Here is a 25038-nt window from a genome sequence, read left to right as displayed (position 1 = left end):
TTACAGGCGTGAGCCACCGCGCCTGGCCTTGTGTATATTAAAGTTAAAAAACAAACACCGCCAGGCAAGGTGGCTCATGCCTGTAATCCCAGCACTTTGGGAGGCTGAAATGGATTACTTGAGGCCAGGAGTTCGAGACTAACCTGGCCAAAAATGGTGAAACCCCGTCTCTACTAAACATATAAAAATTAGCCCAGCATGATGGTGCACACCTGTAGCCCCAACTACTCTGGAGGCTGAGGCAGGAGAATCGCTTGAACCCCAGAGGTGGAGGTTGCATTGAGCCGAGATCACCTCATCACCTCACTGCACTCCAGCTTGGGCGACAGAGAAAGACTGTCTCAAAAAAAAAAAAAAAAAAAAAAAAAGTGCCAGGTGTGGTTACTCACGCCTGTAATCCCAGCACTTTGGGAGGCCGAGGCGGGTGAATCACCTGAGGTCAGGAGTTTGAGACCAGTCTGGCCAACATGGCGAAACCCCATCTGTACTAAAAATGCAAAAAGTAGCCGGGCATGGTGGCATGTGCCTATAGTCCCAGCTACTTGGGAGACTGAGGCAGGAGAATTGCTTGAACCGGGAGATGGAGGTTGCTGTGAGCCGAGAGTGTGCCATTGCACTGCAGCCTGGGTGACGAGCGAAATTCTGTCTCAGAAGCGCACACACACAAAGCAGATAAGCTGAGACATGCTGGAAGAATAGAGTAGGTGTTTTTCAATGGAACTTTTAATTCCAGAGGAGGGAGAGATCCTTTGCCTGGGAATCGGAATTGTCAAAGGAGGGGCACTAGGACCTGGATATTTAACAATAGGAAATGTTTAGACAGGAAAGGAGGAGAAAAAGGGCCAAATAAAAACCTGGAGGGGGGGAAAATAAGCATAGGCCAGTATTCGGGACAGTAAATAGATCGTTTATTTTGGAATGGGGACATTAGGACAAGCAGTGTCCCTTATCACTGACTGCATACTCTGGTAATTATTTACTCCTCTGTAAATTAGAACTAAGAGCACCTCGGAGCCTGGTACTCTTTCATCTCTGTGCCTTTTTTTTGTCCAGCATGTGACTGGGCTGAGAGTGGACCTCAGTGAATTTGAGGAGAGTTGAATGGTTTTAGTTACAGCTGGAAACAGCAGATTGGGAAAAACTAGATTGTGCTGGTCCTATGAGTTTGTATTTCATTTCTTGGGAAGCAAGTGTTTTTGTTTTTGTTTTTTTTTTGAGATGGAGCCTCACTCTGTTGCCCAGGCTGGAGTGCAGTGGCGTGATTTTGGCTCACTGCAACCTCCGCCTCTGGGTTCATGCGATTCTCCTGCCTCAGCCTCCCGAGTAGCGGGGGTTACAGGCATGCACCACCACACCTGGCTAACTTTTGTATTTTTAGCAGAGACAGGGATTTGTCATGTTGGCCAGGCTGGTCTCGAATTCCTGACCTCAAGTGATCTGCCTGAGTCAGCCTCCCAAAGTGCTGGAATTACAGGCATGAGCCACTGTGCCTGGCCAATCAGAGGCTTTTGTGACACGGCCGGAACTGGGTTTGAGGAAGATTTGACTGACCTCACATGCTAAGGATTCCCGGAGGAAAAAAAAAATAGAGAGCAGGGAGATTGTTTAGGAATCTATTTTATGGATGACAAAGGTCAGAATTATGGTGGTGGCCATAGAAATGGAGTAGGTGGGGCCAGTGTGGGAGAAGTGTCATGGGAAGAATGGGTGAGAGTCGTGCTCATCTGGGTTTGAGGAATGAATGAAAGGGGTGTGGAAAGTACATAAAGAGGGAAGTCGGGTTACACCAAAGAGCTCCATTTTAGATGGGCTTAATTGGGAGTGATGCTGAGTTGTCCGTCAGTGGTCTGGGCCAGGCTCATGCCTGTAATCCCAGCACTTTGAGTAGCCAACACGCACGATCATTTGAGCTCAGGAATTCAGGATCCACCTGGATAACATGGCAAAACCCGGTTTCTACAAAAAGTACAAAAATTCTCTGGGCATGGTGGTGTGCACTTGTAGTCCCAACTACCTAAGAGGCTGACATGGAATGATCGCTTGAGTTTAAGCGATCTGGAGAGGTAGAGGCTGCAGTGAGCCATGATTGCACCACTGCATTCTGACATGGGTGACAGAGCAAGATTTGTCTCATTTAAGGAAAAAAAAAAAGAACGGTGGGATTGAAACTCAGAGGCCAGGGCAGAAGTCACCTCTGTAGAGGGGGAGCGTTGAGACCATGAGCAATAAACTGGAATCACAGATTGTCAGGCTCGCTCCCACATCTGGAATTCAGTTCCCTCCACATTCCTCCCGAGTTCCTCTTCCACAGAAGAGCCTTCCACAGAAGGCTACCTCCCAAGCCTTCTACTTGGGCCATCCCAAACAACTTGACTACCAGAAAAGCCTCACATTTGGCCGGGTGCAGTGGCTCTTGCCTGTAATCCCACCACTCTGGAAGGCCAAGGTGGGAGGATCACTTGAGCCCAGGAGTTTGAGACCAGCCTAGGCAACACAGGGAGACCTTGTCTACAAATAATAAAAATAAGCCAGTCATGGTGGTATGTGCCTGTGGTCCCAGTTACTCAGGAAGCTGAGGCAGGGGAATTGAGGCTGGGAGATCGAGGCTGCCGTGAGCTGCACCCCAGTCTGGGTGACAGAATGAGACCCTATCTCAAAGGAAAAAAAAAAAAAAAGGCCTCACATTCAGCTCCTATCTGCCTCTCTCTAAGGAAATACCAAGGTAATTAACAACAGTCTTAATGGCTGCTGTTTCAAGCACTGTGTGGTAGGCATTGATTTTACTTGGTGTTTTGCAAATAAAACTTTATTGAACAAGCAGGGTTTCCACAGTCAAGAAGTAGAATCCAATCATACAACAGCTTTCTGTCTTTAAATCTTTGCTTGCCCTTGGATTCCATCTGGTTACCAGGACAGGCTCACTGCAATGGCCATAGTGTCCGGTTCACGTTAATAATCAAAACTAGGAATTTAATTCAAAGGTAAAGCTGCTTCTCTTCCCCTCTCAAGCTTTCTTTGGGCTCCCACGTAGGAGGAGGACAGTAGTTGACTTCTGTTTGTTTCCTCTTCCATCCCACCCCACCCCAGGCCGACTGTGGCTTCTGAGGCATCCTGTGTTGGCAGAGGGGGTTATAAGAGTAGAGATGGGGCAAGAAAAGTGCCTTCGACATCTGGCCTTGTTACTGTCTCAGCTTGATGGGAATTTGTAACTGACTCTCCCATGCAGTGCTTCTGGGGGTCTTTCTTACTTCCGTTTCCCGTGATCCAGGTGGCCGTCTCAATCTTGCTGCTTTCAATTCCTCCGTCAGCCCCTGGCTTCTGGAATCCTCCACCACATGCCATTGGCCTATTGTCCCTCTAGGTGGCCCTCTTGGGCAAAGTTCCTTTAAAATGGCTTCTCGGCCGGGTGCGGTGGCTCACGCCTGTAATCCTAGCACTTTGGGAGGCTGAGGCAGGCAGATCACCTGAGGTCAGGAGTTTGAGACCAGCCTGCCCAACATGGTGAAACCCCGTCTCTGCTAAAAATACAAAAAATTAGGCGTGGTGGCGGGTGCCTGTAATCCCAGTTACTCGAGAAGCTGGGACAGAATGGCTTGAACTGAGACGGAGGTTGCAGTGAGCCAAGACTGCACTTCAGCCTGGGTGACAGAAAGCGAGACTCCATCTCAAAAAAGTAAAATAAAAATGAGTAAAATAGCTTCTAGTTGGCCTTCTCCCCTGCCTGGTCCACAGCTGGTCTACAGGAAACACTTAGGCATCCTTTGCCCCAACAGATTCTGGGGGTGCAGGCCATTTCAAATGCAGGTGCCTCTTGCTTTGCCAACAGTTCGCCAGCCTCACGCCAGCCTCGGATTTCCAGCCCGAGGCCCAGCACCAGCCTCTGTGCCTGCACAAGCTTCAGAGGGCACAGGTCAAGCTACCTAGTAGCTTCTGGTTTCATGAATTGGTCCAAGAAAGCAGAGACTTGTGAATGTTTGGAATCAGAGAGAAAGATGCTAATAGAAAGAGCTTTGAGATGCTGAAAGGAGAATGAGAGAGATTAGGTGAAATTGGATGAGATCAGAGGATGCTTATCCCTTGGACTGTGGGGAAAAGCACATAAGTGCCAGGTGCGGTGGCTCATGCCTGTAATCCCAGCACTTTGGGAGGCCGAGGTGGGTGGATCACCTGAGGTCAGGGGTTTGAGACCAGCCTGGCCAACATGGTGAAATCCTGTCTCTACTAAAGATACAAAAAATTAGCCGGGAGTGGTGGCGCGTGCCTGTAGTCCTGGCTACTTGGGAGACTGAGGCAGGAAAATCGATTGAACCCTGGAGGGAGAGGTTGCAGTGAGCTGAGATCGCGCCACTGCATTCCAGCTTGGGTGACAGAGTGAGACTCTGTCTCAAAAAAAAAGCATGTAAGGGCACCCAGGGAGCAGTTGGTGGAGGAGGGTGACTCACAGCCAGTGGCCTTAACCTTCCTAGGCAAGACTAGAAAATTCGAGAAGTTGTTCCCAAAGAGAATTTGGTTTGGATAACAGTTGTGATCACTGAGAAAATGCTGGTCAAATGTGGAAAAACAAGAATGGGATTAGCTAGTGGCTGTGAGGACCAAGGTGAAGTTCTGTAGTGTGTACTTGCTGTGTTCTCCAGTTCACATAGTTTTCTATAGCCCAGACCCCATAGGAAGGTCACAGACCTCTACATACTCGCACACATATGTACATGCACACACATGCACCTGCATATTCACATCCTGGAACGCTGAAACACATCGATCACAAGGGAATTACTATTTTTTTTTTTTTTTTTTTTGAGACAGAGTCTCGCTTTGTCGCCCAGGCTGGAGTGCAGTGGCGTGATCTTGGCTCACTGCAAGCTCCACCTTCTGGGTTCACGCCATTCTCCTGCCTCAGCCTCCGAGTAGCTGGGACTACAGGCGCGTACCACCACGCCCGGCTAATTTTTTGTATTTTAGTAGAGACGGGGTTTCACCGTGTTAGCCAGGATGGTCTGGATCTCCTGACCTCGTGATCTGCCCGCCTCAGCCTCCCAAAGTGCTGGGATTACAGGCGTGAACCACCATGCCTGGCTGGGAATTACTATTTTTTTATTGATTTACAGTTTTCATACAGTAAAGTATACAAGTCTTAAGTGTTCAGTTTGGTTTTGACAAATTCCAACCTTGTAACGACCACCCAAAACAAACTAAAACATTGCCATCATTCCAGAAAGTTCTCTCATGCTGCTTTCCGTTCATCTGCCAAGAGAGCTATTTCCTGATTTCTATGATCGTAAAGTTGCTATGCCTATTTGTCATCGGATAGGAAAATATACAAATACGTTGACAGCCGGTCTTAGTCTCTTTTCTGTTGCTATCACAGAATACTTGAGACTGGGTAATTTATGTAGCAAAGAAGTTTATTTAGCTTACAGTTCTGGAGGCTGGGAAGTTCCAGATTGGGTAGCTGCATCTAGTTGGCTTCTGGTGAGGGCTGCATCTGCATCATAACATGGTGGTGGAGACGGGGAATTAGGTGTGGAAAAGGGAAAATGCAAGAGGCAACCTGGCTTTATAACAACCTGTTCTCAAGAACTAGTCCATTCCCTGGAGAAGACATTCATCCATCTTCATAGCCAAATCACCTCTTACAGGCACCACCTCCTAATACTACCACATTGGGGAGCAAGCCTCAGCATGAGTTTTGGTGGGGACAAACCATATTCAAAGCATAGCATACCCTCCTCACCACACCCCTACACACCCAGATGTACTCATCATTTTGTAACTTACAGTGGGCTTAGATCACAGTCATGTGCTATCAGATTTTGGTATTAGGTGCACACATTATATACTAACCTAACTTCAACCCTAAAGTCAGATCAAGTGAAGTATTTTACTATTTTAATTTTTTTTTTTTTGGAGAGGAGGGGATCTTACTATATTGCTCAGGCTGGTTTTGAACTCCTGGCCTCAAGTGATTCTCCCAGCTCAGCTTCCCAAAGTGCTGGGATTACAAGTGTGAGCCACCATGCCTAGCCAAGTGAAGTATTTTAAACCTCTCCTTTTGGATCCCTGGAGCTAAAACAAGGGGTTAGAAAGGTGGTTATCATTCTGCCTTGCCTGGGAGTTTTACTTATTTTTCTGTAGCTGCTCTAGGATATTGGAAGTTGGGGACTTGTATTTTTAAAACAGAACCATATTTAGATAAATAGCTTTTTCTTTTCTTTTCTTTTTTTGTGGGGGGAAGGGGGGACAGAGTCTCACTGTATTGCCCAGGCTGGAGTGCAGTGGTGTGATCTCAGCTCACTGTAACCTCCATCTCCCGGGTTCAAGTGATTCTCCTGCCTCAGCCTCCTGAGTAGCTGGGATTACAAGCATGCACCATCACGCCTGGCCAATTTTGTATTTTTAGTAGAGATCAGGTTTTACCATGTTGGTCAGGCTGGTCTTGAACTCCTGACTTCGTGATCCTCCCGCCTCAGCCTCCCAAAGTGCTGGAATGACGGGCGTGAGCCACTGTGCCCGGCCTTAGATAAATAGCTTTAACTTTTACGTGGGCCTCCTGCGGGCTGGAAGTCAAAGGATTTGCCTTTCCAGGAAAGATCCCAGCAGAACAATCAGGAGGTATTGGACTGGCCACAGCAGAGCCACCAGGGGGCTCCCAAGAGCTGACGGTTGCTGATTGTGGCAGATCTGAATCTGCAGTGAACCCTTCTGTCAGGCAGAGCAGCCTGAGGCCTGGGACGGGGGAGCAAAGCCGGGTCAGAGCCTGGTCAGGGCCGTGAACTCAAGTCAGAGAAGTGGAAGGTGAGGCCTGAGCCCAATCAGGGAGCAGAGGAAAAGCAGGCCCCGGAGACAGAGTCGGAGGAAGTGAGCCAGAGGTGGTGGTCACTGTCTTTGAGAGAGTGTACTATAGTTCCCAGACCCCGCCCCTCCCCCCCACCAAGAGCCTAGTTGCCCTACGAGTAGACTTGTTACCCTCACAGGATCACTAGGGTACCTCTCAGGGGTCGAGTGGGCTTAGGTCTGGGGACATGTAATTGATAGCAGGATCTAAGGTAGGGAGCAGGGATGTGGGCAGCTGGATCGAGGCCTCTGATCCATACCTGCTTCCCCTAAAATATAGAGATACTAGTGATGGAGGCCAGGTGCTGTGGCTAAGGCCTGTAATCCCAACACTTTGGGAAGCCGAGGCAGGTGGATCACCTGAGGTCGGGAGTTTGAGACCAGCCTGGCCTACATGGGGAAACCCTGTCTCTATAAAAATACAAAAATTAGCCTGTCATGGTGGTGTACGCATGTAGTCCCTAATACTTGGGAGGCTGGGGCAGAATTGCTTGAACCTGGGAGGCGAAGGTTGCAGTGAGCTGAGATCGCACCACTGTACCCCAGCTTCGGCAACAGAGAGACTGTCACAAACAGAAAAAAGGTGACAGTAGATCCTAGCGATGATCAAGGCAAAGTTAGGAGGTTATGATGGCCCTGGCCTCCTCCAGCTCCCTCTTTCTTTCTTCTGTGCCAGTGGGACCTGGTGTCCCTCTGAGCTAAGAGACAGATTTCAGGCCCACTTCTGCAGCCTCCACAGCTCTAGGGGTGTTGTGGCCTGGGACTGTATTATCCAGCTTTGTCAAGGTTCAGGCCACAAAGAATGTGTCAAGCTGGGATTGAGGAAAGACCGTACCAAATCCCTTAAGATCCTGACCCTCGGCTGGGTGCGGTGGCTCACGCCTGTAATCCCAGCACTTTGGGAGGCTGAGGCAGGAAGATCACTTGAGCCCGGGAGTCCAAGACCAGCCTGGAAAACATAGACCCTGTCTCTGCAGAAACTAAAAAAAAAATTAGTTGGCCAGGTGCAGTGGTTCACACCTGTAATCCCAGCACTTTGGGATGCTGAGGTGGGCGAATCATGAGGTCAGGAGTTCAAGACCAGCCTGGCCAATGTGGTGAAACCCCGTCTCTACTAAAAATACGAAAGTTAGCCGGGAGTGGTGGCGGGCACCTGTAATCCCAGCTACTAGGAGAATCACTTGAACCAGGGAGGTGGAGGTTGTGGTGAGCCGAGATCGTACCACTGCACTATAGCCTAGGCAACAGGGCAAGATTCTGTCTCAAAAAAAAAAAAAAAAAGGTGGGCATGATGGCGCACACTTGTAGTCTAGCTACTCGGAAGGCTGAGGTGGGAGGCTCACTTGAGCCCAGGAGTCGGAGGCTGCAGTGAGTGATGATCACGCCACTGCACTCCAGCCTGGGCAACAGAGTGAGACCCTATCTCTAAGAGAAAACAGCAAAACAAAATTTAACCCAAATGTGACAGAGTTAGCTAGCTCTCCTTGAGGCCATCCTCAAGAATGTCATTCAATTCCCAGACATAAAGCTGGTCCTGACAGCCTTGAAGTCACATAAGGAGTAGGGAGGTTTTTCTGGGATGACAGAGGAGACGCTCATGTCATCCCACAGAACCAAACACCCCCACATTCCATCAGACCTCTCTGTTCTTCCCCATTGTTCTCTTCCAGAAGCGAGACCCTGTCTCTACAAAAAATAAAAACTTAGGTGTGGTGGCATGCACCTGTAGCCTCAGCTACTCAGGAGGCTGAGGTGGGAGGATTGCTTGAGCCCAGGAGCTTGAGGCTGCGGTGAGCCATGATTGTGCCACTGCATGCCAGCCTGGGCAACAGAGTGAGCCCCTGTTTCAGGGAAAGAAACTTGAGAGGTAGGAGTAAAGGAATTTTATTTCCTAAGCTCCCGCCATGTGTCAGGCCCACTGCTAGGCAATTTATATCATTTAGCTCTTGAATGATCCTCCAGCTTTCCCAGTGTGTGTTATTCTCTCAGCTGACAGGTGAGGGCATTGATGCCTGTCGCTGTGTTTGGGCCCTGGTCATCCTGGCACAGCCTGAGCTTCCCACCGAGAACCAGAACAGCGGTGGGGATTGGCTGTGGACCCTGACCTTTACCTGTGCTGGTCAGCCTGAGCCAGGATCCCAAAGTGAAGCTCATGGTCTGGCTTCTCCAGGGTCATCAACTGTTGTCTCTTCTCCACCAGAAGCAAATACCCATCAATTGTGTCTACCTGGACGGTCTAGGGGGTTGGGGTGGCTTGGCAGCTGAGCACTGGGTCAAGCCCACGGTGTCCTGGAACTCCTACGAGAAGCCTGTGGTCAGGCCCAGCCTCTGAAACCTCCACCGTTTGTCAGGATGGAAGTCCCCTGGGTGTTGGGTAGACACAGGGAGGCAGGGACATGAGCTGGAGCTGGCTGGGTCCCCGCTTAGTCACAGGCTCTGGCAACCTGTAATGAAACATCCCTTCCCGGTTGGCTGTTTTCCCCAAACATAGACATGTGCTGTTGCTAGAGGGGAGCTTGCCAGCCCAGCTGCTTCTGGACCACGCTGGGCTGACTCGGGGAGAGAGCCACACACGAACCCCTGGTTTGAAGGCCAGACTAGGTCATATGGAAGGTGACAGACCTTCCCCCTGGTGGGTGTACTGTGTGCAGGGACAAGGCCTGTGCTAGCACCCTGCTTTCTTGAGAATAAGTGTCTTTGGGCTGGGCATGGTGGCTCACGCCTGTAATCCCAGCACTTTGGGAGGCCGAGGCGGACAGATCACCTGAGGTTGGGAGTTCCTTTTGCTTTGGACACCCAAAATGCAGGGATTACTGGTGTGAGCTACTACACCCCACCAAGGGTCTCTTGAGAAGAGCTGTCCTGTGTTGAAAGAGTCCTGTATAAAGGAGAATGTTCTAAACTTGCCATTTTGACTCTACTGTTTTGAACAGGTCACCAGGAAAATGAGACTTGGTATAAGTAATTAATACAGGCCGGGCGAGGTGGCTCAAAACAACAACAACAACAACAAAAAAATTCACATGGAAAAGACTTGATCTTGGGAGAAATAAATTTAATCAAAATTGAGAGTAAAAAAAATTGAAACTGGCTAATTGTGACATACAGAAAATCAATTAAGGAATTAAAGTGGCTTAATGGATTCACAAAGGAAAATACTTTTGGCAAAAACTCATCTATATTACTTTAATAGTTTTGTGTAAATGCATGATACATCAGAATATCCTTGAGGGCTCAAATGGTGTGGAGCTAAGGACATCTAAACTCTTCAGGGGCCAGGTGTGGTAGTTCACGCCTGTAATCCCAGCACTTTGGGAGGCTGAGGCAGGCGGATCACTTGAGGTCAGGAGTTTGAAGCCAGCCTGGCCAACATGGTGAAACCCTGTCACTACTAAAAATACAAAAATTAGCTGGGCATGGTGGCAGGCACCTGTAATCCCAGCTACTTGGGAGGCTGAGGTGAGAGAATCACTTGAACCCAGGAGGTGGAGGTTACAGTGAGCCAAGATCGTCCCACTGCACTCTATCCTGGGGGCAGAGCAAGACTCTGTCTCAAAAAAATAAGTAAATAAATAAACTCTGCAGGCTTCAGAGTAGCACCAAATGGGATGGTTACCCGTGCTCAGTCCTCAACTTACCCAAGGTTAGAGGTGCCTTAATTTCAGTTCACAGGGATGCATCTTCTCTTGGAATCATACTGTTAGGTTCAGGGACTACTCTCATCCTTCCAGTACTTTACCAGTGGGTGAGGGGCTGTTCCTGCTTGACCAGGTGGAGTCCTTTGAGAAGGAGAAGGATCTGCAGAAGGAGATCCTTGGGGCTGGGGTTTTTTAAATTTTTTTTTTTGAGACAGAGTCTTGCTCTGTTGCCCAGGGTGGAGTACAGTGGCACGATCTCGGCTCACTGCAAGCTCCGCCTCCTGGGTTCATGCCATTCTCCTGCCTCAGCCTCCCGAGTAGCTGGGACTACAGGCGCCCGCCACCTCACCTGGCTAGTTTTTTTTTTTTTTTTTTTGTAGTTTATAGTAGAGACGGGGTTTCACTGTGTTAGCCAGGGTGGTCTCGATCTCCTGACCTCGTGATCCACCTGTCTCGGCCTCCCAAAGTGCTGGGATTACAGGCTTGAGCCACCGCGCCCAGCCGGGGCTGGGTTTTTATCTGTAGGACCAGAGACAATTCTTTGGCTAGTGAGTAAGGAGATGGAGTTAGCAATGGGAGAAAGTAGGTAGGAGCTGAGGATGGGCTATGAGCCATAGCCCAGATGGGTTAGGAACCAGCTTTTCATTTTGCTTAATGAGGTTTTAGGACTAGACACAAAGCCCACCTCTCTCCTCTGTACTCACGACTACCAAAAGGGCCTGGCTTTCAGAGACAGAGGATGTGGAACCTGACTTGGGGGTGGGAGTGAGGAGGTCTGTAAGAGGAATCCACATGTGGAAAAAGTATGACGGCAGGTCAAGATGGTGGCGTTGGGACAGGGCATAATGGTAACTGACAATCATGTATTCTTTCCACATGTGTTCATTGACTATTACTTTGCAGCACGTAAATCTGGGGTACTGGGTGAGGACCTCGCAGTGGACAAGACAGGCAAGGCCCTTCCTGAGAAACCAGGAGACAATAAATAAGCAAATGAGCAGGATAACTTCAGGTGATAACGAGGTAAAGACAATGACCCTACTCAGATTTTAAAGATTGCGCAGACTACTGTGTGACGATGAAACTGGAGGGAGAAAGGAGGAAGCTAGAAATCCAGTTGGGCAGTACTGCCTCATCAGGAGAGAGATAATAGTGTCTTGGACCAAGATGGTACCCCTGGAGATGGAGAGAAGTGGATGGACTTGGAATACATGAAGGAGGCAGAGCTCAGAGACTGGATGTGAGGGAAAGAGGAATGAGGTCATTGGGCCCAAGCAACTGGGTGGATCATGGTGCTGTTGATTGAGACTGAGAAGCCTAAATGACGAGCAGGTACTGGAGGTGTGGGCATGAGTGCACTGAAGTTGTATTTCGGTCATGCTGTATTTGTAATGTCCACCAGGCATCCTGGTAGAGTCTGGAACTCAGTAGACAGGTCGAGATGGGATAAAATTTGGGAATCATTGGTGCATGTGTGGTATTCAGGGAACTGGATGAATCACTGTGACTCTAGGTCTCAGAGTGTTGATCCTCAGCCAGGGGTGATCTTGCCCCCTTTTTCCAGGGGGCCCTTGGCGATGTCTGGAGATATTTTCTGTTACTGGTGATGGGAAGAGGTACAGTTTGCTTCTGGCATCCACCAGGTAGAGACCAGGGATGCCACTCAACATCCTGCAGTGCCCAGGCCAGCTCCCCGCACATAGAGTTATCTGGCCCCGATGTGAGTGGTGTCAAGGTTGAGAAACCCTGCCCTAGAGCGAGTATGTAGATAAAGCAGAAAAAAGGAAAGTAAGCCCGGGGGCATTCTTCCATGCAAAGTTGGAGAGGAACAGTCTGCGAGGAAGAAGGGAAGCTTGGAGAGTACAGTTTCCTGGGAGAGGAGAGTGTCTGGGGAACTCTCAACTGTGTTACCTGCTCCTAAGAGGGGCATTCGAGCACAGAGAGAAGTGACCAATGGCTTAGGCAAGATGGACATTGTTGATGACTTTGATACAGAGCAGTCTTTGTGGTTTGGTAGGGTAGGAAGCTCCAGGGGAACCAGCCCGGGCAACATAGTGAGACCTCATCTCTTAAAAAAAAGTAGCCGGCCATGGTGGCACGTGCCTGTAGTTCCAGTTACTCAGGAGTCGGAGGTAGGAGGATTGCTTGAGCCCAGGAGGTTGAGGCTGCAGCAAGCTATGATAGTGCCACTGCACTCCAACATGGGCAACAGAGCAAGACCTTGTCTCAAAAAAAGGCAGCAGCTCCAAAGAGTAGGTTACGCCAATGGCCAATACTCTGTAATTTCCTCCCTGCTTTAGAATGCCTGGCAAATGTGACTTCATGAATACACACACACCAGGCAGGTACTGTCACCCTCATTATATAGAAGTGGCAATATTATTCTCACCCCCGTTTTACAGAGGTGGGGACTGAGGCGCAGAGAGGCTAACTGCTCCCTAGTGCCAGGCAGCTGATAGTAAATGGCAGAACCAGGATTCAGACCTAAAAGAGTTTGACTTCAGGGTCAGTGTAATTGGAGGAGAGGAAGTGGAGGCGGTAAATGAAACACCATGCTTTTGAGAGGTGGTGTTTGTCTTTGCACACTTCTGCTGGAAAGAAGAACAGAGATAGGTACAAGACGATGGTTGCATGTCGACAGGAGGGACCCATGTGGAGGCTGAAACTGTTGATGCTGTGGAGGGGTGCTGAGAACTGAAGCCTTTGAGGAGGTGAGAAGGATCTGAGGTTTAAGTTGAGGTGCTGGCATTTCCCAGGAGCATTGTCTGGTAACCCTGAAGTGGAGCCTAACCATTTAGAGCAAGATTACCCCTGTACTCAACTTCTCCCCTTCGCCACCCCCCACTGGCCTACAGAGGCTCCGCTCTGCTCTCCTTCTAGCCCTCTTGCTAAAAGATAGCTGGCCAGGTGCAGTGGCTCACACCTGTAATGCCAGCACTTTGGGAGGCCGAGGCGGGAGGATCACTTGTGGACAAGAGTTTGAGACCGGACTGGGCATAGTGTTGCCCATCTCCACAAAATTCAAAAGGCATGATGGCATACCCTTGTAGTCTCAGCTACTAGGGAGGCTGAGGCCAGAGGATTGCTTGAGCCCTGGAGTTTCAGGCTGCAGTTAGCCATAAACACACCACTGTACTCCAGCCTGGATGACAGCACAAGACCCTGTCTCAAAAATAAATAAAAGCTTTCCTGCAGGAAGCTGCTGCACAGGCCTGACCCTTCCAGAAACAACTGGGCCCAGGAGCCAGTGTCCCAAGAGAGGACAATGGGAGCCCGAACCTAGCTCTGTACACATCAGCGATTCTCCACCCAACCGTGACTGTCGGGATCCTTAACACAGAGGCCACCTGTGTTGGCCTCTGCAGTGTCTTATCAAGCTTTTAGCAGAGCCATACCAGGCTCCTTTGAACTGTCTTAGGTACTGCACTTGCCCCTCCTCCCGGCAGAATGTTCTTATCCTCTGTTTCACCCTCTCTCACTCCTCCTCTTGCCCAGCCTCCTGTCTCAGTTTAGCAGTCACATCCTCAGACAACACTTGTCCTATTCCCCCACCTAGGTGAGAACCTCCTGGTAGGTACTCCTGTCACAGTGGATCCTACTTTTTTTTTTTTGAGACGAAGTTGCTCTGTCACCCAGCCTGGAGTGTAGTAATGCAGTCTCGGCTCACTGCAACCTCCGCCTCCTGGGTTCAAGCAATTCTCCTGCCTCAGCCTCCCAAGTAGGTGGGACCACAGGTGTGCACCACCACACCCAGCTAATTTTTGTATTTTTAGTACAGACGGAGTTTTGCCATGTTGGCCAGGCTGGTCTTGAACTCCTGACCTCATGTGATCTGCCTGCCTCGGCCTTGCAAAGTACTGGGATTACAGGTGTGAGCCAGTGAGCCACCACGCACAGCTGATCCTTCTTTTTTTTTTTTTTTCTTTCAAGACAGGGTCTCACTCTGTTGCCCAGGTGGGATTGTGGTGGTGTGATCACAGCTTACTGCAGCCCCACCTCCCAGGCTCAAGTGATTCTCCCACCTCAGCCTCCTGAGTTGCTGGGGCCACAGGTGTGTGCCACCACACCTGGCTAGTTTTTAGTTTTTTTTTTTTTTTTTTTAAGAGATAGGGTCTCACTATGTTGTCCAGGCTGGTCTTGAACTCCTGGCCTCGAGCAATTCCCCCACCTTGGCCTCCTCAGTAGCTGGGACTATAGGTGTATACCACCACGCCCAGCTAATTTGTATTACAGAGCCTTGCTGTGTGGTCCAGGCTGGTCTTGAATTCCTGGGATCACGCAATCCTCCTGCCTAGGCCTCCCCAAGTGCTGAGATTGCAGACATGAGTCACCATGCATGGCCCCAATATCTTTTATAGTGCTCTAATGTCTTGCAGTTTTTTCTGTAAGTGTCTGCATTCCATGCTAGACTGTAACCTGCATGAAGGCAGGTTTTGTTTGCCACAGTTATTTCCAGTGCTCTGGGACATAGTAGGTGCTCAGTAATTATTTGCTAAATAAGCAAATGAACTGGCAGCTGTTTTACAGCCCGTGTGATAGGTATATGGCTCAGATAATCTTGTATTCAATACTTTATTCTCTGCTCACATTTTACTACACTTTTTTTTTTTTTTTTTTTGAGATGGAGTCTTACTCTGTCACCCAGGCTGGGGTGCAGTGGTGCAATCTTGGCTCACTGTAACCTCTGCCTTCCGGGTTCAAGCGATTCTCCTGCCTCAGCCTCCTAAGTAGCTGGGATTACAGGCACTTGCCACCATACCCGCCTAATTTTTGTGTTTTTAGTAGAGACGGGGTTTCACCATGTTGGTCAGGCTGGTCTCAAACTCCTGACCTCAGGTGATCCACCTGCCTCGGCCTCCCAAAGTGCTGGGATTATAGGCGTGAGCCACCACACCTGGCTAGATATGTTGTATTTAAGATTTTATTCTCCTCTGCACACTATATTTCACTATACAGTTTTGAAGCCTTCCTGATCACTTACATGATTACTGTCATCTTTCTTTGAAGGTGTGTTAAGAAAGAGCTTAATTCAATATATCACTTTGTGGCCATTCATCTAAAATAGAAAGAGGTGTGTTACACTTGTGTGTTACTGATTCTTCCCAGCAGGATGCCTGGTTTGCTTTTGTGTGAACCGACAGAGCTTTACAACATCCTGAATCAGGCCACAAAACTCTCCAGATTAACCGAACCCAACTATCTCTGTTTATTTGGTAAGTACTTGGAAAAAAGTGAAGGAGGTCGAACACAGTGTCCTTCAAATATTATTTTTGATGAGTTAACAAACTTCTGGGAGGGGGTATGAATGACTTTAGAACAGGGGTCCCTGGGCCAGGTGTGGTGGCACACGCCTGTAATCCCAGCACTTTGGAAGGCCAAGGTGGACGAATCACTTGAGGCCAGGAGTTCAAGACCAGCCGGGCCAAAAAGGCAAAACCGCATCTCTACTAAAAATACAAAAAAAATTAGCTATGGTGGTGCACGCCTGTAATCCCAGCTACTCGGGAGGCTGAGGCATGAAAATTGCTGGAACCCAGGAGGCGGAGGTTGGAGTGAGCCAAGGTTGTGCCACTACGTTCCAGCCTGGGTGACAGAGTGAGACCCTATCTCAAAAAAGGAAAAATAAACAAACTTCATCCGTATTTACAGCCACTCCCCATGGCTCGCATTACCACCTGAGCTCTACTTGCTGCTGTCAGATCATCATCAGCATTAGATTCTCATAGGAGCACAAACGCTACTGTGAACTGTACATGCGAGGGATCTAAGTTGCTCGCTCCTTATGAGAATCTAACGTCTGATGATCTGTCACTGTCTCCTGTCACCCCCAGATGGGACTGTCTAGTTGCAGGAAAACAAGCTCAGGACTCCCACTGATCCTACATGGTGGTAGAATTACTTTATTATATATTACAATGTAATAATAGAAATAAATTGCACAAAAAATGTAATGCGCTCAAGTTATCCCCAAACCATCCCCACGTGCCCGCCCACTGCCCTGTTCCGTGGAAAAATTGTCTTCCGTGAAACCAGTCCCTGGTGCCAAAAAGGTTGGGGATTGCTGCTTTAGATAAGACGCCAGGTGTGATGGCTTGTGCCTGTAATCCCAGCGTTTTGGGAGACCCAGGTGGGCGGATCAGTTGAGGTCAGGAGTTCGAGACCAGCCTGGCCAACATGGTGAAACCCTGTCTCTACTAAAAATACAAAAATTAGCCGGGCGTGGTGGCACGTGCCTGTGGTCCCAGTTACTGGGGAGGCTGAGGCGGGAAAATCGCTTGAACCCGGGAGACGGAGATTGCAGTGAGCCGAGATCATGCCACTGCTTTCCAGCTTGGATGGGGATTTAGCGTGAGCTCACTTCAAATTTGATTTCTTCCTTCCCCTTCCTTTAGTTACTTATTTATGAGACAGAATCTTGCTCTGTCACCCAGGCTGGAATGCAATGGTGCGAACTTGGCTCACTGCAACCTCCACCTCCTAGATTTAAATGATTCTCCTCCTTCAGCCTCCTGAGTAGCTGGGACTATAGACGCTGCCACCACACCTGGCTAATTTTTGTATTTTTAGTGGAGATGGGATTTTGCCATGTTGGCCAGGCTGGTCTTGAGCTCCTGGCCTCAAGTGATCCACCCGCCTTGGCCTTCCAAAGTGATGGGATTATAGGTGCGAGCCACCACACCTGGCCCCACATCTCAAGTTTCAAACTGACAATGACTATCCCTTAACTGCCAAACAAACAGACGTTGATGATGACATAAGTCCTCTAAGTAGTTTGGTAGTATGTTCCTTTGCAAATTCAGTTCTTAAATACTTTTCCTTTCCAGATGTACGTTCCAAATGGGAGTATGATGAAAGCCATGTGATCACGGCCCTTCGAGTGAAGAAGGTACATGGGCAGTGTTGGAATCTGGGGCAGGCTGGCTACCTTGCAGTGGGGTGGGGAAGAGTGGGAGGTTTCACCCTCAATCCAGGGGGTAGCAGAGGCAGGACTGTTTTCAGTGCATTCACTGTGGTGAGTCTTCCACACCTCTCACTCTCACACATTTTCTTAACTGTCCTCCCATCCCCCAAGAATGGTTAACAACTCCATTAGACAAATATTGATTTTTTTTTTCAAGACAGGGTCTCGCTCTGTCATCCAGGCTGGAGTGCAATGGTACAGTCATAGTTCACTGCAACCTTAAACTGCTGGGTTTGGCTGGGCACGGTGGCTCATGCCTGTAGTCCCAGCACTTTGTGAGACTGAGGTGGGTGGATCACCTGAGGTCAGGAGTTCGAGACCAGACTGGCCAACATGGTGAAACCCCATCTCTATTAAAAGTACAAAAATTAGCCGGGCTGGTGGCTCACGCCTGTAGTCCCAGCTACTCGGGAGGCTGAGGCATGAGAATCGCTTGAACCTGGGAGGTGGAGGTTGCGGTGAGCTGAGATCATGCCACTGTACTCTAGCCTGGGTGACAGAGTGAGACATAGTCTTAAAAAAGAAAATATCCTGGGCTTGAGCAATCCTATCCCACTCAGCCTCCCGAATAGCTGAGGCTACAAGGGGGAATGCCACCATGCCTGGCTAATTTTTGTATTTTTTGTAGAAATGGGGTTGCACTGTGTTGCCCAGGCTGCTCTTGAACTCCTGGACTCAAGCCATCCTCCAGCCTTGACCTCCCAAAGTGCTGGGATTACACATGTGATCCGCCAAGCCTGGCCAAATATTGATTTAATTCCTTAATGTGCCAGGTACTGTTCCAGACCCTGCGGATACAACAGAATACAACAGAACAACAAACAGCCTGATTTCATTGTCCTTGCCCTCCTGGAACTTTTTGTTTTGTTTTGTTTTGTTTTGTGTTTTTAGTTATTTTTTCTGTTTTTATTTTATTTGTTTTTATATATTTTTTGTTTTTATCTTTATTTTTGGAGCTTTATTTTTAAAATTTTTAGGGGCAGGGTCTTGCTCTGTCACTTGGGCAGGGGTGCAGTGGCACAATCATGGCTCAAACTCCTGGGTCCAATCAATCTTCCTACCTCAGCCTCCTGAGTAGCTGGGACTGCAGACTTGTGCCAACACAGTAATTTATTTATTTATTTATTTTGAGACAGGATCTTATTTTGTTGCCCGGGCTGTCACGGACCTTTCGTTCTATTTAGCAAACAGACAATAAACCCTAGAGATAATTGGCTATAATCCAAAGATGGAAGCATCTCCCTTTTTTCCTTCCCGTCCCATCCTCTCTTCCATTCCCCCCCATCCCATCTTCCCTTCCCCATCCTGAGAAGTGGACAGAGCCCTGCACACAGTCACTATGTCCCCTACTGCAGTGAGACCTTTTCCCCACACCTCCACGGTGTCTTCTCCCTCATCATTGCGAAGCCTGGCAGCCTTCGCCCAGGACCCGTCTCTCCCCTCTGCAGTCCTGATCACATTCTCTGCCCTGAACTTGGAGGTTCTCTTTGACTTCCCTGGTTTCGTTTCGTTTCATTTCATTTCTTTCCTTCTTTCTTTCCTCCTTTCCTTCCTCCCCTCCCCTCCCCTCCCCTCTTCTTCTTTTTGAGATGGAGTCTTTCCCTGTCTCCCAGGCTGGAGTGCAGTGGCATGAACTCGGCTCACTGCAACCTCTGCTTCCCAGGTTCAAGCGATTCTCCTGCCTCAGCCTCCAGCCTGTAGCTGGGATTACAGGCGTGTGCCACCATGCCTGGCTAATTTTTTTTTTTTTTCTATCTTTTGTAGAGACGGGGTTTCACCATGTTGGCCAGGCTGGTCTCGAACTCCTGACCTCAAGTGATCTGCCTGCCTCGGCCTCCTAAAGTGCTGGGATTATAGGCATGAGCCACCATGCCCAGCCCATAATCTCACTCTTAATCCCCATTGCAGGCCTTTTTCTGCACCTATTCAGAGCCCCCTCATGATGTATGGGCCTCCGTTCCCACTCAGCTCTCAAGTCTGTGCATTTCTTTGATTCTGGCCGCACCTCCTGCTTTGGGAAAGAGACATTCTCTCTGCCTCTGCCTCTCAGCTCCTCCAATTCAGGCTAACAGCTTTTCTTTTTTTTTCTTTTTTCTTTTTCTTTTTTTTTTTTTTTTTGAGACGAAGTCTTGCTCTTGTTGCCCAGGCTGGAGTGCAGTGGTGTGATATTGGCTCTTGCCTTCCCTCCCTAGCTTCCCAGTTAGCAGACTGAGGCCTTCAGGGCATTCCCAGCCCAGCAGGACAGAAAGGCTCCCAGCCCTGTGTTCTCAGCCTTCTTGGATCTGACCACCTCTCTTCTCAGCCTCATTCCTAGTACGCTTCCACTCTCCCTGACACCTTAGCAGCACTGTGCTGCCATGTTTCCTTCTATGATGCACCTGTATCCCATAATGTAACTCTTTTTTGAAAACGGAATATGTCCTACCGTTGATTTTTTTTTTTTTTTTTTTTTTTTGAGATGGAGTCTCACTCTGTCGCCCAGGCTGGAATGCAGTGGTACGATCTCGGCTCACTGCAACCTCCGCTTCCCTGGTTCAAGCAATTCTTCTGCCGCAGCCTCCCAAGTAGCTGGGACTACAGGCACGCACCACCACACCTGGCTAATTTTTGCATTTTTAGTAGAGACGGAGTTTCACCATATTGGTCAGGCTGGTCTTGAACTCCTGACCTCATGATCCGCCTGCCTTGGCCTCCCAAGATGCTGGGATTACAGGCATGAGCCACCCTGCCTGGCCAATTTGTATTTATTATTATTATTATTATTTTAAAGGCAGGGTCTCACTCTGTCGCCCAGGCTGGAGTGCAATGGCACCATCATGGCTCACTGCAGCCTTGACCTCCCAGGATCAAGGAGTCCTCCCACCTCACCCTTCCCAGTAGCTGGGACCATAGGTGTGCACCACCACACCCAGTTAACTTGTATTTTTTGTAGAGATGGAGTCTCACTATGTTGCCCAGGCTGGTCTTGAACGCCTGGGCTCAAGCAGTCCTCCCTCATCAGCCTCCCAAAGTGCCGGGATGACAGGCATGAGCCACCAGGCCTGGCCTGATTCATACTTTTAATATGGTAGTGTCTTTTTCCCTGAAAGTGTGTGTGGAGAATATCTGCTGTTTTTCTGCCTTTTTGAAGGGAACTTCTCTTTCTGCTCAAACCATGGGTTTCTAGTGGTGCTCTCTAAAATAATATTCTGGCCAGGCATGGTGGCTTTAGTCTGCAATCCCAGCACTTTGGGAGGCCAAGGTGGGGAGATTGCTTGAGCTCAAGTTTGAGACCAGCCTGGACTACATAGTGGGACCCCAGAAGGCATCTGTTTACTACCTTCTTTTTGAGTGTTTGTTGTCGTTCTTGTTGTTTTGAGACAGAGTGTCACTCTGTTGCCCAGGCTCAAGTGAAGTGGTGCGATCTCGGCTCACTGCAACCTCTGCCTCCTGGGTTCAAGCCATTCTCCTGTCTCAGCCTCTTGAGTAGCTGGTACTACAGGTGCATGCCACCACGCCCAGCTAATTTTTGTATTTTTAGTAGAGATGGGGTTTCACCGTGTTGGCCAGGCTGATCTCGAACTCCTGACTTCAGGTGATCTGCCCGCCTTGGCCTCCCAAAGTGCTGGGATTACAGGTGTGAGTCACCGCGCCCGGCCTTGTTGTTTTTGTTTTGAGACAAGTCTTGCGCTGTCACCTAGGCTGGAGTGCAGTGATGCAATCATAGCTCACTGCAGCCTCTACCTCACAGACTCAAGTGATCCTCTCACCTCAGCCTCCCGAGTTAGCTGGGACTACACGTGCACCCCACCACACCTGGCTTTTTTTTGTCTCTACAAATATATCTATATATATAGATATAAATATATAAATTAGCCAGGTGTGGTGGTGCATGCCCGTGGTCCCAGCTACTCAGGAGGCTGAAGTGCGAAGATCACTTGAGCCCAGAAATTCAAGGCTGCAGTGAGCTATGACTGCACCACTGCAGTCCAGCCTGGGCAACAGAGTGAAACCCTGTCTCTAAAATAAAATAATATCCAGAACCCTCACCCCAGTGATTGATCATGGGTCTGGGATGAAAGCTGAGCCAATCAGAATTGGAATTAGAGAAGGGTGTCTCTGTCCAGCATGGCGGTGGAATTGGGAAGATGAGAGCCTGAGCATTGCTGGGGTTCGTGGCTCAAGCCTCTGGAGGAAGCTGTCTGAGAAGGGGAAGTCAGTGCGGAGGGGAAAGTGGAGAGGAGGAGAGCCTGAAGGCGGTCTGGGCTTTAGGATCTCTGGGTCCTAAAGCCAGCTGCTTTAGGTTTGGAAACCGGCTGCATCTTTGCCTTGCCTGGAGTGTTATCTGCCAACAAGTCCTTCTTTTGTGCACGCTCCTGATTAAATTGGTAGTACATCTTATAATCCATGAGGTTTTTTTTTTTTGTTTTTTTTTTTTTTTTTTTTTTTTTTGGACATAGTCTCACTTTGTTACCTAGGCTGGGTTGCAGTGGTGCAATCATAGCTCACTGTAGCTTTGAACTCCAGGGCTCAAGCGATCCTCCCACCTCAGCCTCCCAGGTAGCTGGGATTATAGGCATGAGCCACCATGGCCAGCCACATTTGAGCTTCCAGTCCATCTCATTCCTTCTGCTTACTCATGACTTCTGCTTCTATACACTGTCTACTTACTGTACTTTTTTGGGGTGTTTTTTGTTGTTTTGGGACCGGGTCTTGCTCTGTCACCCAGGCTGGAGTGCAGTGACACAATCACAGCTCACCGCAGCCTCCACCTCGTGGGCTCAAGTGATCCTTCCACTTCAGCCTCCTGAGTAGTTGGGACTACAGGCACATGCCACTATGCCTGGCATTTTTGTTTTTTTTTTTCATAGAGATGGGGGTCTTGCTATGTTGTCCAGGCTGGTCTCAAACTCCTGGCCTCAAGCAGTCCTCCTGCCTTGGCCTCCTGAAGTGCTGGGATTACAGGTACAAACCACTGCATCCAGTCTGGTGTTTTTGGATTCAATCTCCACTGCCAAACACTCTCTCCATGAGAAAGGATGTCACTAATTCAATTGACCATGGTTTCTGTGACACCAGGGTACCTAATAGGCTGTGGATCAGTCAGACCAGCAGTTCTTTGGTCAGGCACTTCTCTCTGGTCCAATCAGCTGTGGCCAGCTTTTCTCAGAAGCGAAGGTAGTCACGAAGGATCCTTGGATTTAACAGACTGTCCACCCACTGTCTCAGTACTTCTAGGCCTGTGTGTGTAGTTAGGGGAGAGAGTGCAGTCTTAGCTCCTCCTAGTGCTGCTATGCAGGGAGTCTCTGCTCAACTGAACCTGCCCATCAACAGGCCTGTCTTGTGTGTGTGTATGTTTTTTTTTTTAAGAAAAATAACGAGTATCTTCTCCCGGAGTCTGTGGACCTGGAGTGTGTCAAGTACTGCGTGGTGTATGATAACAACACCAGCACCCTGGAGGTACTCTTAAAAGATGACGATGATGATTCAGACTCTGATAGTGCTGGCAAAGGTGGGTTTTACGCAACAGCAGCAAGAATAATAGTTAACGGCTATTGAACAGATTTGTTATAGGACCAACAGGTTCGTATGCCCGTGGCATGGGAACAGGCCAATGACACTGAGACAGCAGGGTTTGCATCAGAGAAAGCTTCATGATCACCAGATACCAAGCAAGGAGATAGGAAGAGGCCCTCAAATACATCTCCCCAAGGAATTGTGGAATGGGGTTTTTAAGGGGATTGGGGAGGGTGAGGGACTAGAAAGTTGGGGTCATTGATTGGTCGAGGAAAGGGGGATGAAATCATCAGGACGTGGAAACTGCATTCTTTGGTGAGTCAGCTCCTGTGGGGCCCTTCAGACCAGCTGATGTCAGCAGTTTCATCAGAATGTGGGACCTGAAAGAATATCTCAAAGGGAAAACAATGTTCCATGACGTTCAAGTTGTCACCTACAGAGCAGTTAAGGGGAACTATATTCTTGGCCGGGTGTGGTGGCTCAAGCCTGTAATCCCAGCACTTTGGGAGGCTGAGGTCAGATCACGAGGTCAGGAGATTGAGACCATCCTGGCTAACACACTGAAACCCCGTCTCTACTAAAAATACAAAAAGTTAGCTGGGTATGGTGGCGGGCGCCTGTAGTCCCAGCTACTCGGGAGGCTGAGGCAGGAGTGGCATGAACCCGGGAGTCAAAGCTTGCAGTGAGCCGAGATGTTGCCACTGCACTCCAGCCTGGGCAACAGAGTGAGACTCCATCTTGGTGGGGGGAAAAGAAAGAACTATATTTTTGTAACAGGGTCTATGTGATTCTGGGACAATACACATCAAACAGCTGTGAGGAAGCAGGTTGGAGAGCAAGCAAGGTGACTTAGTGATGAATGCTGAATGTGCTGCAAGCTTGCTTTATTTTTCATTTGTTTCCCTCCCTTCTTTCCTGATTAATTTCACAAAGTTTATGGGGACAGTTTCATGTGTGCCATGCACCAGGAACCAAGGGCTTTACTTGGATCTGCAGAACAACTTACAAGGACGTTAACTAACATCAAGAGCTATGAGCACGCCAGGCCCAGTGACTCATACTTGTAGTCCCAGCACTTTGGGAGGCTGAGGCAGGAGGATCACTTGAGCCCAGGAGTTCAAGACCAGCCTGGGTGATATGGCAAGATAAGGCACCCAACTTGTTTATTTACTTTTTGTAGAGACTGGGTCTTGTTGTGTTGCCTAGGCTGAGACTTAAGCTTTTAAAAGTGTATGGACATATTTTTAAACCACCACACCTATAAGTGGTGGGGCCAGGATTCAAACCCAGGCCTTTTGGCTCTGTCCTGTCCCCCAGGAATTGGGTAGTGGAGCTAGAGAGCAGGCAGCCCCAAATCAAAACATAAAGTGGTCAGTTCCAATGTGCTCCATCGAACCTCTGAGGCTCTGCTCTGTTCTTCATGAGCCCGTAGTTTTGGGCTGACCACCCCTTGCGGTTGGCACCGGGAGCTCTGCTTCTAGAAATCAGAACTGCACCTGTGGGTGCAATTCCAGAAGCTGGGAGCACTCACACCAACTGCCAGTGGGTGGCGCTATGCTTCCACCTTTCATAAAACCAGCTGTCTGGACTTTTGTCCCAGGAGGTCCTTGGCCAGGAAATTGTCCCTTCTTCTCTAAGCTCATCCTGTTGGGCTCTGGTCTGCAATCCTAGGACTGTAGGCTGGGCTTTGAAACCCTAGGAGATAGTGCTCAACACAGATAATCCCTTTTACATTCTGTAACTGACCTTACTTTGCTATGGGGCCCCCATTCACAGGACCCCACAACCATACAGACAACTTATGTACTCAAGGCAACTTTTCCTGTTTCAAATGGCATCTTTCAAGTCAATGAAAAGTCTTTGAGGGTACAAGACCATCTCAAGGCTTCTCTCAATACCCCCTTCTTTCCTTTTTTTTTTTGAGTCAGGGTCTCGCTCTGTTGCCCAGGCTGGTCTTGAACTCTTGGCTTCAAGCAATTCTCTTGCATTGGCCTCCCAAAGTGCAGGGATTACAGGCATGAGCTGCCATGCCTGGCCTGAACTCTCTGACTTCTGAGCCAGGCCCTGTGGGGTGAGCTTTGGCTCCTGTCTTGACAGCTGCAAATTCTCTCT

General features: G+C 49.0%; 1 protein-coding gene across 13 annotated transcripts in view; it reads left to right on the top strand.

Moving 5' to 3' along the window:
* The window catches only part of LOC101003586 (serine/threonine/tyrosine-interacting-like protein 1), a 41781-nt gene that overhangs the window by 2485 nt on the left and 14258 nt on the right, over positions 1-25038 (top strand). For 4 of the 13 annotated variants that reach the window (XM_031664910.1, XM_031664906.1, XM_031664913.1 and 1 more), the window contains exons 2-4: positions 15579-15682; positions 17294-17355; positions 22780-22921. In XM_031664910.1, coding sequence (XP_031520770.1) covers positions 15580-15682; positions 17294-17355; positions 22780-22921 — 307 coding nt within the window. In that variant the 5' untranslated portion in view covers position 15579. Of the gene's footprint in view, positions 1-11372; positions 11493-12645; positions 13181-15424; positions 15477-15575; positions 15683-17293; positions 17356-22779; positions 22922-25038 lie in introns of those variants that run through there. The other 9 variants (XM_031664907.1, XM_031664905.1, XM_031664904.1 and 6 more) reach the window with 6 other exon arrangements.

The sequence above is a fragment of the Papio anubis genome, chromosome 4 (assembly GCF_008728515.1).
Source record: "Papio anubis isolate 15944 chromosome 4, Panubis1.0, whole genome shotgun sequence".
In the NCBI taxonomy this organism is placed as follows: Eukaryota; Metazoa; Chordata; class Mammalia; order Primates; family Cercopithecidae; genus Papio; species Papio anubis.
This window is presented reverse-complemented; position numbering and strand designations above follow the sequence as displayed.